The following is a 14,190-nucleotide window of genomic DNA, read 5'->3' as shown; positions in this document are numbered from 1 at the left end:
TTTTTATCTGTGAAAGACCCTATTAGGAGAATGAAAAGACAAGCTATAGACTGGGAGGGAATATTAGCAAACTACATCTCTACTAAAGGACTCATGTCTAGGATTATATATTAGGAACTCTCAGTACGTAACAGTAAATAAAAACAATAATCCAGTTAGAAAATGGACAAAGGCATAAAGAGACATTTCACCAAAGAAGATACATGGATGGCAAGCACCTGAGAAGATGTCCAAGGGAATATAAATCCTGGTCCTTAAGTGTGGGCTATGTAGAGACTTTGTTCCAAAGTGTGCAGTGTGGAAGAGGGTGTCTCTCTCTCTTTACAGTGGAGACATGTGACAAACATCACCTCAGCCAGGTGATCAAAGTCAATTTCAATAGTAATGAATCATGTAATAATACGTACCCTTCTCAGGCAGTGATGACAATGGTACTTCTCTATGTCTCCTCTCAAAAATCTATAACCACTATCTAATCCTAACAAAAACAACAGACAAATCTAACTAGAAGGTCATCCTACAAAATAGTTAACCAGTACTCTTTAAAACTGTCAACGTCATCAGAAGCAAGGGAAGTCTGAGAAGCCATCAAGCCAGAAGGAGTCTCAGGAGACACGACAAGTAAATGTACTGTGGTATCTTGACTGGATTCTGGAACAGAAAGCAGTAAAATTTAATTTTTAAAAAGCGTTTATCCCTAGCCATTAGAGGAACTTAAATTGAGATGCCTACCAAAATAACTGAAATTAGGGAATTCCCTGGCAGTCCAGTGGTTAGGGCTTGGCGCTTTCACTGCCGGGGAGCAGGGTTCAATCCCTGGTCAGGGAACTAAGATCCCACAAGCCACGCAGCACAGCCAAAATAACTGAAGTTAAAAATACTGATAATGCCAGGTGGGGATGTAGAGAAGCTAGATGTCTCATACATTCCTTTGAGCATTTTGAATGTTATCCCACTGCTTTCTAGCCTCCATTGTTTCTCTAGAGAAGTCAGCTGCTGATTTTATTGGGGTTATCTTGTAAATGATGCATCATGTTTTGTCTTGCTCCTTTGAAGATTTTCTCAACTTTGACTTTCAACATTTTTATAATACTATAATATGTCTATTTGTATCTTTGCATTTATCATATTTAGGGTTCCTTGAGCTTCCTGGATATATAGTTTATTGGTTTTCAGTAAATGTGAGAAGTCTTCAGCCATTTTTTCTTTGAATATTTCTCCTCCTTTCTCTCTTTTCCTTTTGGTACTCCTTTATACATGTTTTGATGCTCTTGATGGTGTTTCATGTTTCTTTGAGGCCCTGTTCATTCTTCATTTCTTTCTCCCTTCAGTTCTTCAGTGCTGTTGGTCTGTCTTCAACTCTACTAATTCTCTTGTACCAGTTCAGATCTACTGTTGAGCCCCTCTAGTAGATTTTTAACATTTTGTTTACTGTACTTTTTAACTCCAGAATTTCCATTTGGTTCTTTTCTTAAAAAGTAATTTCTATCTCTCTACTGATTTTCTCTATTTAATGTGACATGATCATCATACCTTCTTTTACTTCTTCACTCATGCTTTTCATTCTGTGAATTTATTCATAACAGCTACTTTGAAATCTTTTTCTGATAAATCTGACATCTGGTCACTCTCTCAAGCAGTTTCTGGTGCCTGTTTCTTTTTCCCTGTGTATGGGTCATACTTTCCTGTTTCTTTGCATGCCTCATAATTTTTGTTAGAAACTGGACATTTTAGATACTATATTGTAGCAACTCCTGGCACTGATCTCCCCATCTCTTCCAAGACCCACTGTAGTTATTTGCTGTTTGCTTGTTTATCTGTTTAGCGACTGGCTGGATTCTTTTAGTGAAGTCTAATCACCTGCACCCCGCCAACACCACCAAGTGTTAATAAGCCTCTGACGTTACTCCTTGGGGAGGCACAGCTTTGGATGCCCACAGTCACCTGGGAAGACAGTGGCATTAGTACGGTTCTCCCCCACTGTTTCCCTGACTACATCCAGCTGATAAACCCCACTACTTGCTTGCCATTTGATTTCCTAGAACACAGTACTGGAATTTGACCTTAAACACAAATTCCTCTGCAAACTAATCCAGTCGTATTGTAGCTCCTTGCCAGAATGGTTTCTGAGGTCAGTGTTTGATGTTTGTTCTGCCCCCAGGAGAGCTCCTGCCAGCTGTCTTACTCTTTGTTCTCTCCTGAAAACTGGTCAGCCCACAGCCTAGGCCGCGCCTTTCACTGGGTCTGTCCGTTTCCTCCCACTCTGACTGCACTCTCCGCTGCTTTGGGGAGCATATGAACTTGCGTACTCTGTTGAAAATGGAGCCACCTCCTTTGGGAAGAGATTAGGAGCTTCCTGTGCTATGGCCTGTTTCTCCCTCCAGGCAGAATCTCTGAGCCTAGGGCTCTGGAGGTGGGAGTGGGACAGTGACAGCCTTTTCTCCGAGTAACACCTTGCTCTAGGAGGTGAGCACTCAGGGTAGGGGAAGAGGAGTGAGTAGCCTGGGGTATGTCCACTTGGTTTGCCTCTCCTAATGTGACGCCACCATTTAACAAGCCAGGAGAAGGGCTCCTGGGGCCCCAGTGTTCTCAGCACGCCTTGCCTAAGGTACAGTCTCCATCCCACAAGTGGGGTTGAGCAAAAAGAAGGGAGCCCCCACGTCAGTTCGACTCGCCCGGGACTTGGCCTCAGCAGCAGGGAGCATGGAGCAGGATGAGAAATGTCTCGCTTCTCCTTGGAGGACAGCCATCTCCCTAGCGGCTGGCGGAGAGGGGGCTCTGTGGGCTGGGATGCAGCAATCTGGGATGGAGTCACCGCCTCTCAACTGGAGAGAGGAGAGAGGGAGCGGTCTTGGTTTAAATACCACAGACTTCCTGTTCTTTCCACATTTTCGTAGATTTGCTTGAGTAGATGTTTCTGCTTTGCTCTTTGCCCTTAGGACCTTCCCCAGAGGTTTAAAGTGTTATTTAAAAATTTTCCCCAGTTTCACTGGGGAAGCAGCTTAGAAGAACACTGTCATGTCACAAGTCAGTTGTCTCTTACACATTGCTGAGCTACTCTGGAAAAAAAAAAGTTTAGCAGTTTTATAAAAACCAAACATACACTTACCATATGACCCAACAGTTGCACTCCTGGGCGTTTATCCCAGAAAAATGAAAACCTGTGTTCACACAAAAATCCGTACACAGGTGTTCATAGCAACTTTTTGGTAATAGCCAAAATCTGGAAACAACACAAATGACGTCAGACGGTTAAACAAACTATAGTGCCATTGAATACTACTCAGGAATGGAAAGGAAAGAACTATTGATCATGTAATAGCCTAGATGGATCTCAGGGGCATTGTGCTGATGCTTAGTGGAAACAGCTAATCTTAGGAGGACACATACCAAAAAGAAAAAAAAGAAGACATATCACGTGATTCTATCTATATAGCAGTCTCTAAGTGACAAAATTATAGAGATAGAGAACAAATGAGTGGATTTGGGGGTTAATCATGGGGCAGGGGTGGTGTGACCATAAAGGTGTGGCACAGGAGAGATGTCTGGTGATGCAATAGTTCTGAATCTCGATTGCGGTGGCAGTCACGTCAGTCTAAACTGATGAATGGCGTGTACTCACTTTACATCAGTGGCGGTTTCCTGGGTGCGATACTGTACTACAGTTATTAAGATGTAGACAGTGGTGAAGGAGAAATACCTGACCTCTCTTCACTGTCTTTTTTCCCCAGTAATAGCTTTATTGCACTATAATACATGTAGCATACAATTCATCTGTTAACATGTACAATTCAGTGATTTTTAGTATGTTCACAGTTGCGTGTCCATCACTACGGTGAGTTTTAAAACATTTTCATTACCCCAATAAGAGACTCCACGACCCTTAGCCATCCTCCCCAGTCCTGCCATCTGCACTCCTCCCTATACCCCCAGCCCTAGGCAACCTCTGATCTGCTTTCCATCTCTGTAGATTTCCAGTGCTGGACATTTCCTATGAACGGAATCATATATTATACAGTCTTCTGTGACAGGCTTATTCCACTTAGTGTATAATGTTTTCAAGGTTCAGCCATGTAGCATGTATGAGTACTTCATTCCATTTTCCTGCCGAATAATCTTCTATTTTATGGATATATACCACATTTTATTTATCCATTCATCACTTGATGGGCATTTCGGTTGTTTCCACTTTTTGATTATTATGAATAATGGTGCTGTGATCATTTGTGTCTGCATTGTTTTTATAAATTTATTTTATTTATTTTTGGCTGCGTGGGGTCTTCATTGCTGCGCGTGGGCTTCCTCTAGTTGCAGCGAGCAGGGGCTACTCTTTGTTGCGATGCGCGGGCTTCTCATTGTGGTGGCTCCTCTCGTTGTGGAGCACGGGCTCTAGGCGTGCAGGCTTCAGTAGTTGTGGCTCGTGGGCTCTAGAGCGCAGGCTCAGCAGTTGTGGCGCACAGGCTTAGTTGCTTCGCAGCATGTGGGATCTTCCCGGACCAGGGCTCAAACCTGTGTCCCCTGCGTTGGCAGGTGGATTCTTAACCACTGCACCACCAGGGAAGCCCCATGTGTCTACATTTTTGTGGGAACATCTGTTTTCATTTCTCTTGGACATATACGTAGGAATAGAATTTCTGGGTTATTTGCTAGCTATAGTTAACATTCTAGCAACTCCCAGACCGTTTTCCAAAGTAAATACATTTTTCCCACCGGCAGGGCATGAGGATACTTCGGATTTCTCCATATCCTCACCAGCACTTACTCTTTTTTTTATTACAGCATCCTAATGGGTCGGAAGTGGTACTTCACTGTGGTTTTGACTTACATTTCCCTAATGCCTAATGATGTTGAATATCTTCATGTGATGTTGGCCATTTGTATATGTTTTTTGGAAGAAATGTCTTTTGGGATCCTTTGCCCTTTTTAATTGTTTTGTCTTTTTATCACTGGGTAGTGAGAATTCTTCCTATGTTTTAGATACAGGTCCCTTACCAGATATATCTCTAGACTATCTTTGCAACTCCTGTGAAACTAAAAAGTTTTTTTTAATGCTCGTAATGAAATATACACATCCATCTAAAACTGGTGAAATCTGAATAGGGTCAGTGGACTGTGTCAGTGTCGTGGTTGTGATATTGACTGTAGTTTTGCAAGATCTTACCACTGGGGGAAAGTGGATAAAGAGTACACAGGATCCACAACATTGTAAAGCAATTATAATCCAATAAAGATGTGGAAAAAAAAGTACACGGGATCTCCCTGTATTATTCCTTACAGTTGTATGTGAATCTACAGTTCTCTCAAAAAGGTTAAAATTCTTTCATCCCATTCATGCTAATATTTGTCTAGTAGACAGAGGTTTTTTTTAATTGCTCTGAGAAGTAAAGTTCGTCAGTTTTAGGTTCATAACCATATCAAAAGAGATATTCCACGTCCCACCCCCACCCCCTCCCGAACACGCACAGCCTCCCCTACCGTCAACACCACCACAGAGTGGTGCATTTGTTGCATCTGCTGAACCTAAACTGACATACAAGTATCACCCAAAGTTCATCATTTACGGTCCAGTTTGGTCTTGGCATTGTATACTGTATCAGTTTTGACAAACATATAGGTAAGGTTTTTTCAAGATTAATTTTTAAAATAATAAAATAAGTTTTTTAATTAAAAAAATGTTTTTTAATTATCCATGTACTATGTAATTACATTTTAAGTCCTAGTTAAACAGTGATATTAAAACTTCACAGATACAGCTAAACTCACCTTTGACAGGTCCCCCTCAATCCTAGTTTCTTTCCCCAGTCCAAATGATACAATTCATATTTATTTTACTACAGTGCTGGTTACTGGACTTTTCTACCTACATTTAAATGTGACTCAGGTTGGAGCCCTGTGGCTTCTCCAAGATCTAGATAACACCACGGAGCTTCTAAGCTTCATGCCCAAACTCTCCACAGCTGGCAAGCTTCACACATGAGCAAGGCTCCAACCCACTAAAGACCATTTCCTTCATTTAAGAGTTTAGAGTACTAAATTACTCTCTTTGAACTCACTAGATTAGCACAGTAGGTCTTTAAAGAATTCTTCTGGTGTGGACAAAAAGAGCTTTTATTCATGTTGTGACTTGTATTTTCAGTGACTTAAAGATATTTAAGTAAAGTTCTTAATAAAGTAGTGGCTTGAACACAAATGACTTTAGCTCTATAAAAATTGAAATATACTTTTTTTTTTTTTTTTTTTTTTATGGTTCCAGAGGAGAAGAAAGCTATGCTGCAGGAAATAGCTAATCAGAAAGGAGTATCCTGTCGTGCCCAAGGCTGGAAGGTTCACCTCTGTGCTGCCCAGTTGCTGCAGCTGGTAGGTGGCGCTCTAGCAGTTGTTACATCCTGCTGAAAAGAAGGATGGATGCTGGAGACGTCTGAGTTCATAGAACATTTACTTTAGAGTGATTCCGAAGCGTTCCCAGTTAACGTGGGTCATGGTAGAATTTTTATGTGTGCTGTGTGATATTATAATTACTGTTACCTATTCTGTGGATGGATGTAATTGTAATCTAAATATATCTTAGTTTTGGTCCCCATAAGTGAAATATACTGAACAACTTAAGTTTGTAAGATGTACAGTTAAGGTTCAGTGTTACCTGTTGCCGTGACATCTGAAAAAGAGGGGGCGTCAGATGACCCAGCTGTGTAAGCTCCTCCTCCTCACGCTGCTCCTTGTCGTGGGGACCAGGCACAGTTCCCACTTCTTCCTGAATAGTGGGCTTCAGTTCTCTGCCAGCTTGCGATACTCAGATAAGCCGGTGACATCCTCCCGGGAGCACCAGGGGGCACCGCTCCCTCTTGATACTGCAGTGCCTGCCTCCTACAGCCCCTACTCCTTCACTCCGTTCCCTGCTTGTCATGGAGTGCAGCCCCCATGTGGCCGTGCGTGGTGTGCGGTGTCCTCTTCCCCTGGGCTGTGAGTATACTGACTAGTAAACTGCTGTTGATCTCTTCTGTCCAATGTGTTAGGTGTTCAGCCCTTTCCCTAACCCTAGGCGGGAATCCTTCCTTCAACAAGGTAAAGAGGAGGTGATCAAAATAATAACCTCGGGCTTCCCTGGTGGCGCAGTGGTTGAGAGTCCGCCTGCCGATGCAGGGGACACAGGTTCATGCCCTGGTCCAGGAAGATCCCACATGCCGCGGAGCGGCTGGGCCCGTGAGCCATGGCCGCTGAGCCTGCGCGTCCGGAGCCTGTGCTCCGCAACGGGAGAGGCCACAACAGTGAGAGGCCCACGTACCGCAAAATATAAAAATAAAAAAAAAACCTCACAAAGTCTTTCCATCTTTGGAGTAGCAATGATCTGAAGAACATTGTCTTTTATGAGTATTGTTTTTAAAGTAGTGCCATGGCTAGTTTTTTTATGTAGCATAAAAGCATATTTCTCTGAAACTTACAGACTTGTTTTTCAGAGGGATTGTGAATTCCTGGCAGAATTTAAAAGTTATCCTTGGACTTCCCTGGCGGTCCAGTGGTTAAAACTCTGCACTTCCACTGCAGGGGGCACGGGTTTGATCCCTGGTCGAGGAGCTAAGATCCTACATGCCGTGTGGTGCGACCAAACAAACAAACAAATAAATAAATAAGTTATCCTGGGGGCTCCCCTGGTGGCACAGTGGTTGGGAATCCACCTGCCAATGCAGGGGACACGAGTTCGAGCCCTGGTCCGGGGAGATCCCACATGCCGCGGAGCAGCTAAGCCTGTGCGCCACAACTCCTGAGCCTGCGCTCTAGAGCCAGTGAGCCACAACTACTGAAGCCTGAGTGCCTAGAGCCCACGCACCCAGCAAAGAGTAGCACCCACTCACTGCAACTAGAGAAAGCCCGTGTGCAGCAACGAAGACCCAGTGCAGCCAAAAATAAATAAATTAATTTAAAAACAAAAGTTATCCTGGAAGATGGACTCTGAATTATGGCAAATTGTAATGTAAATTGTTGATCAATTTTCTTTGCTGCATCTTAGTCATTGGGAGAAATGATTTTATCACCCAAACAGATCCGATACCAGTTTACACAGGTGATTCAGGGTGGGTTGTTTGCCTGAGTTTGACAGAAGTATCTCCGAGGTCATGACGCCCTCCCTCTTGTTTGTTGCAGACAAATCTAGAACACGATGTTTATGAAAGACTCACCAACCTACAAGAAGGGATCATCCCAAAGAAAAAAGCAGCAACTGATGATGATTTACACCGAATAAATGAACTAATACAGGTTTGAAGGAGTCCTTTCCCTCTCCTTCCTTCTCCCTTTCCCTCTCTCGTCCACTAATGTCTTTAGTAAAAACCTGTTACTTCAGCCTGCATTATCAAGAAACACTGAAACAGTTTTTCTGTGTGAAAGCCTCAAAATGGCTCAATCCAAAGGTGAGAAGTTCTTTAAAAGCCACATTGTTCCGAAGATTACTTACTGACGATGTGATGTCTTTTGTTTCAGGGGAATATGCAGAGGTGTAAACTTGTGATGGATCAAATCAGTGAGGCCAGAGACTCCATGCTTAAGGTTTTAGATCACAAAGATCGTGTCCTGAAGCTTCTAAATAAGAATGGGACTGTCAAGAAGGTGTCAAAATTGAAGCGAAAGGAAAAAGTCTAGACCCCGAATCAGGACTTTGGAAACAGAATTTATGAAGAATGGTGTTGGGGGTGGGGGAGGGCTTTGGTTATTTTCAAAGCAGAACATTGAAATTAAGACAGCGTTCCTTAACTCATGCTCGAAAGCAGACGGGCCCGTAGCATCCAGTGACACGGAAGGATCGGAGCTGATCTGACACAGTGGACTCCAGTCTTTCTTTCAGGCGTCTCCCTCTTAGACTTACCATGTCGTCCATGATTCCTGATGCATCAGTGTCTCCCAGTTGGAATCAGTGACACAAGTGACTGGCTGGCGTTTTTCGGCCTTCCAGTTGATAAACTGTATTTATCTGCTGGATTCCTGCAGGACCCATACTGAGCCTGGACTGAAAGTATCCACTCAGACCATCTGTTCTCTCTCTACGCTGAAAATCGAACCTCTTCCCTTCACCCCAGTCGGTCCTTCCTCTGACCTTCAGATGCCCACACTGGCCTTCTAAAGCAGTGCCATGGCACCGAGAGACCTGCCACATCTCACTTTAAAGGGTTTGAACTATCGATTCTTGTCATTTTTTTAAAGAACCATTTCAAAGTGAAATTGTTATATTGTCTGTCCTGCGTGTGTCAGAGTTGGGTTTTTGTGGAGGTTCGGAGCAGGCAACACCGTAAGTTGCTCTGAGATCTTTGCTCCGAAGTACATTCTTGGCTACCTGTACTTCTGTAGCTGGTGCGATGCTGTTGATTGTATGTACCACACGTCTCCAAACGTTAATAAAGGACTCAAAGAGGTTTTTGTACAGAAGCAGTTTACATCTTTTTATCAGTTAATCAGTGCTGTACTGCACATCGCTCGAGTGTTTACCCTACTGTAGTTTCTCTCACGTCGTTGAGTCTACTCTGTTAAAGTTTTGTTGTTCCACATAGAGTTCCACTTACCCTCGTATCTTGAAGATGTCACAGATGGTGAAGCCTGTTGGCTTTTGGTTATCTTAAATATGAGACTACATTGTATCCCACTGCAGATAGAAATTGGTCATGTTATAGGACAATTAGGGGTAGAGCTTCCAGGAGAGTGGAGTTTCTTTACAAGGTTGCTTCCTGTGAACTAGCTCAAGTGGGAAGCCCAGCCTTGCTTTTTGCCTTGACCTGCACAGATCTGAGACAGGAGTCTATGCCGAGTGATCCAGTCTTTGGGACCAGAGATGGCCCTCCTGGGACAGCCTTCCTCGAACTGGAATGGTAAACTCTCATCTGTTGTAGGATTGGGGAAGAGAGAAGCAAAGCAGGCTTCCAGCCTTCCCCCGGTTAGGCCACATGGCCTGCATAGCATAAGCTAAAGAGGTCCTCGGAACAGTCAAGGCTGCTTCACTGGAGTGTTTCAGCCTGAAGATGTTACTGACTGTGCACTAGACGATGCCGGTTTAGTGCTGTGTGCAGTGTAGTGCCTGTGCTGGCACAGGGCTCCTTGCCTCCGTTTCTCACCTGTGCATATTGCCCAGGTATATGTGATGTGCTGGCTCTGAAGGACAGGACCCAGGTACTTTGGATCCTGCTTTATAGACCTATTCTGTCTCAAAGAATTGTTACCTCTGTTTAAACAAAACTTCGATAACCCTGGTCAAAGGAAGATTGTCAGTACAAACTTTGCTGTCAGTGCAGGTTAGAACGGTGGTGTTTTCTGTTTTCCCTCGCCTTATGAGGACAATGTGATCAGAAGATAGAAGAGGGTGGAGGGGGAGATGAATTATATGTGTGTACAGCATTATTTAAAAACAAAGCACCTTAAAGTATACAGTCTGATAAGATCTTACATACATATATGCCCATGAAACCGTCACCACGATCAAGAGAGTGAAGATATCAGACCCCAGATTTTCCTTGTGCCTCTTTGTGATTTCTTGCCTCTCCCCCCTCCCTGCCTCACCACCCCCCATCTCCAGGCAAAGATTAATCTGCTTTCTGTCACTCCAGATTGCATTTTCTGGAATTTCATTTGAACGAAATCACACAGTATATTCTTTTTTGAGGGAGGGAGTCTGGCTTCTCTTACTCAGCATAATGGAAATTTACGCTGAGATTTGCTCATGTGGCTTGTTTCAATAGTTCATTGCTTTTTATTGCTGAGTAGCAAGCATTCCATCGTATGGATATGGATATTCCTTCCACAAGTTGTTTCTGCATTCACCTGTAGAAAGACATTCAGGTTGTTAGGTTTTGGTCATTACAGACACAGCTACTTTGTACGTTTCTGTTCTTTGTATGGATAAATGTCAGTACACACCTTAATTGGTGATTTTATGTTGGTTGTACTTTCCAGGGATTTATGACCAGGAGATAGTGCTGAGAAGTCCAGACACCCAGTGGCTCTTGGTCCAGAAAACTATCATTCACATACTTAAAGATGAGAAAGAATTAGAAATATATTTGAGGTAGGACGTCGATTATGGTTTCTGTTCTTTACAGTAGAAAATGAAACATAAATCTGGGGGAAAAAGTTTTTCTGTTTTGTTTTTCTTTTTAATATTTATTTATTTATTTGGCTGAGTCATGTCTTAGTTGCAGCATGCAAACTCTTAGTTGCAGCGTGGGGATCTAGTTCCCTGACCAGGGATTGAACCCAGGCCCCCCTGCATTGGGAGTGGGGAGTCTTAGCCACTGGACCACCAGGGAAGTCCCTGGGGAAAAAGTTTTAATCCATCTGCTTGGTCTAGAAAATCTTTCATATTATTTTCTTAAACCTAGGTATTTCAAGAGATCATTAAATAGAAAATGCTTTAGAATATTTTCATTGATTTTTATCATAGTAATAATATAGAATCACACAGTTTTAGAGTTTAGAAGTTATTTAGAGGTTATACATAGTCCAGCCCAACCTGTGATGAAATGGACACCTTTGAAAGGATGTTAAGTTTTTGTACTTTTTTATGTAAAATACAGCACAGGTAAAGAAAAGTACATGAAACAAATGTATAGCTTTATAAGTTCTTAAAAGAAGAACAACTTTGAAATGGTCCCCCAGAGTAAGAAATAGAACTTTGCTAGCCACAGAATGCTCTATTCCAATCACAGCGCTCTACCTCTCCCTAAAATAACCACTATCTTGACTTTTCCCTTCCAAATAATCAGTTTTATTGTGATGTAATTACAGAGAGTAAAATACCCAAATCTTAAATTTACAGTTTTGTGCATTTTGACACACATATACAACCATGGCTAACATCCAGATAAAGATACATGACATTACTGTAACCTCAGAAGGAGCTCCTTTGTAGTCAAGTACACCTGTGTCCTCCCACCCACACCCATTAGTTTTGTCTGTTCTTGAATTTCGTGTGAATGGAATCACACAGTATGTACTTATTTGTGTCTGGCTCTTTTGCTCAACATAATTTGAGGTTCTTCCATGTGTTAAATGTATCCTAAGTTGTTTCTTTTTACTGCCCTGTGACTATGCCACAGTCTGTTTACCCATTTCCCCACTGAAGGACATCTTGGTGCTTCCAGCTCTTGACTATTACGAGTAAGGCTGCTGTGAACATTTGAATGCAGCTTCTCGTGTGGAATCTCAGGTTTAAATCAGTCGAGGAAAAACCTAGGAGTGTGATTGCTGAGTCATAAGGTAAAACCATGTTTAGTTTTGTAAGAAACTTCCAAACAATATTCCAAAGCAGCTGTACCATTTTACAGTCCCACCAGCAATGAGTGAGGGTTCCTGTTACTTCACATCCTCGTCAATATTTAATGTTGTCAGTGTTTAGATTTTAGCCATTCGAACAGGTGTGTAGTGGTTTCTCATTATTTTCATTTGCAGTTCCCTAACGATATGGTGTTGAGCATTTTTTCAAATGCTCATTTGCCATCTTCATATCATTTTTGATGAAGTATTTGTTCAGATCTTTGCCCATATTTTAATTAGCTTGTTTGTTTTCTGATTGAGTTTTAAGAGTTCCTTAGATATTTTTGATACCAGTCCTCTAACCCAAGGTCACCTAGATTTTCTCCTATGTTTTGTCATAGTGGTTTTATAGTTTTGTGTTTTACTTTTAGGCTATAATTATCAATTTTGAGATAATTATTTTGAAAGTTGTAAGGTCTGTGTAAAGTTTTTTGGGTTTTGGTTTTCGGGGTTTTTTTGAACATGGATGTCCAATTGTTCCATAATCATTTGTTGAAAAGACTATTCTTAATTAAATTGCCTTTGCTCCTTTGCCAGAGATCAGTTGACTGTATTTGTGGAAGTCTATTTCTGAGCTCTGTATTCTGTCCCATTGATCTACTTGCCTATTCTTTTGCCAGTACCACTCTGTTTTTTGGGGAGTTTTTTTTTTACCACTCTGTTTTGATTACTGTAGCTTTACAGTAAGTTTTTAAGTTGAGAGTATGAGTTCCCCAACTTTGTTCTTCAGTATTGTGTTGGCTATTCTAGGTCTTTTGTCTTTTCATGTAAATCTTAGAATCTTAATATCTATAAAACAGCTTTCGGGAATTTTGACTAGGATTACATAAATCTAAGATCAAGTTGGGAAGGAATTGACATCTTAATAATGTTGAGTGTTCTAGTCTGTGAACATGGACTGTCTCCTCATTTATTTAGATCTTTGATTTCTTTCATCAGTCTTGTAGTTTTCCTCATGTAGAGCCTGTACATCATTAGATTTATACCTAATTATTTCATTTTTGTGTGTGTGCTATTGTAAATGGTACTTTTTTTTTTTTTTTTTTTTTGCCACACCGCATTGCTTGCGGCACGTTAGTTTCCCAACCCCAGGGATTGAACCTGGGCCCTCAGCAGTAAAAGCGTGGGGTCCTAACCACTGGACCGCCAGGGAATTCTCTATTTCAAATTCTGATTGTTTTCTGGTGTTATGTGGGAAAGCAGTCCACATTTATATATTGTTAACCTTGTGTGCTGTGATGTTGTTGTATTCACAGAAGTTTTTTTGTTGATTCTTCAGGACTTTCTATGTAAACAGTAATTCCATCTGTGAACAAATACAGTTTTATTTCTTCTTTCTCAATCTGTTTAGGTTTTATTTCCTTTTCCTATCTATTGTACTAGATAGGCCTTCCAGTAAGGTGTTGAGTAGGAGTGGTAAGAGGGAATATCCTTGCCTTGTTCCCAGTCATAAGGGTAAAGTGTTCAGTTTCTCATCATTAAGTATGACATTAGCGGCAGGGTTTTTTTGTAGATGTTCGTTATCAAGTTGAAGTTCTCCCCTCTTCCTAGTTTGCTGAGAGTTTTCAATCATAGAATGAATGGTGGATTTTGTCATATGCTCTTCTGCATCACTAATATGATCATACGAGTTTTCTTCTTTAGCATGTTGGTATGATAGATTACATTAATTAATTTTTTACTATTGAACCAGCCAGTCAAACCAGCACACTTGAAATAAATCCCACTTCATTATGGTGTATAATTCTTTTTACACATAGTTAGATTCAGTTTGCCAACACTTAGTTGCATCTGTGTTCATGAGAGATACTGGTCTGTGCTTTCTCTTTCGTACATGCCTTAAGTCTGGTTTCAGTGTCTTGGTAATAGAATGAGTTAGGGAATGTTCTCTCTGTTCTCTTT

At 41.7% G+C, this 14,190-nt stretch overlaps 1 protein-coding gene across 9 annotated transcripts in view; it reads left to right on the top strand.

Annotated features, from left to right (window-relative positions):
• Positions 1-9,414, top strand: part of SAP130 (Sin3A associated protein 130) — a 75,419-nt gene extending 66,005 nt beyond the window's left edge. For all 9 annotated transcript variants that reach the window (XM_019931826.3, XM_019931824.3, XM_019931825.3 and 6 more), the window contains 3 exons: positions 6,254-6,357; positions 8,140-8,253; positions 8,476-9,414. In XM_019931826.3, coding sequence (XP_019787385.2) covers positions 6,254-6,357; positions 8,140-8,253; positions 8,476-8,634 — 377 coding nt within the window. In that variant the 3' untranslated portion in view covers positions 8,635-9,414. The remainder of the gene's footprint in view (positions 1-6,253; positions 6,358-8,139; positions 8,254-8,475) is intronic.
• Positions 9,415-14,190: the final 4,776 nt, after the last annotated feature.

Source organism: Tursiops truncatus, chromosome 7 (genome assembly GCF_011762595.2).
Source record: "Tursiops truncatus isolate mTurTru1 chromosome 7, mTurTru1.mat.Y, whole genome shotgun sequence".
Lineage (NCBI taxonomy): Eukaryota > Metazoa > Chordata > Mammalia > Artiodactyla > Delphinidae > Tursiops > Tursiops truncatus.
The sequence above is the reverse complement of the archived record's forward strand: the minus strand, read 5'-3'. Positions and strand labels throughout refer to the sequence as shown.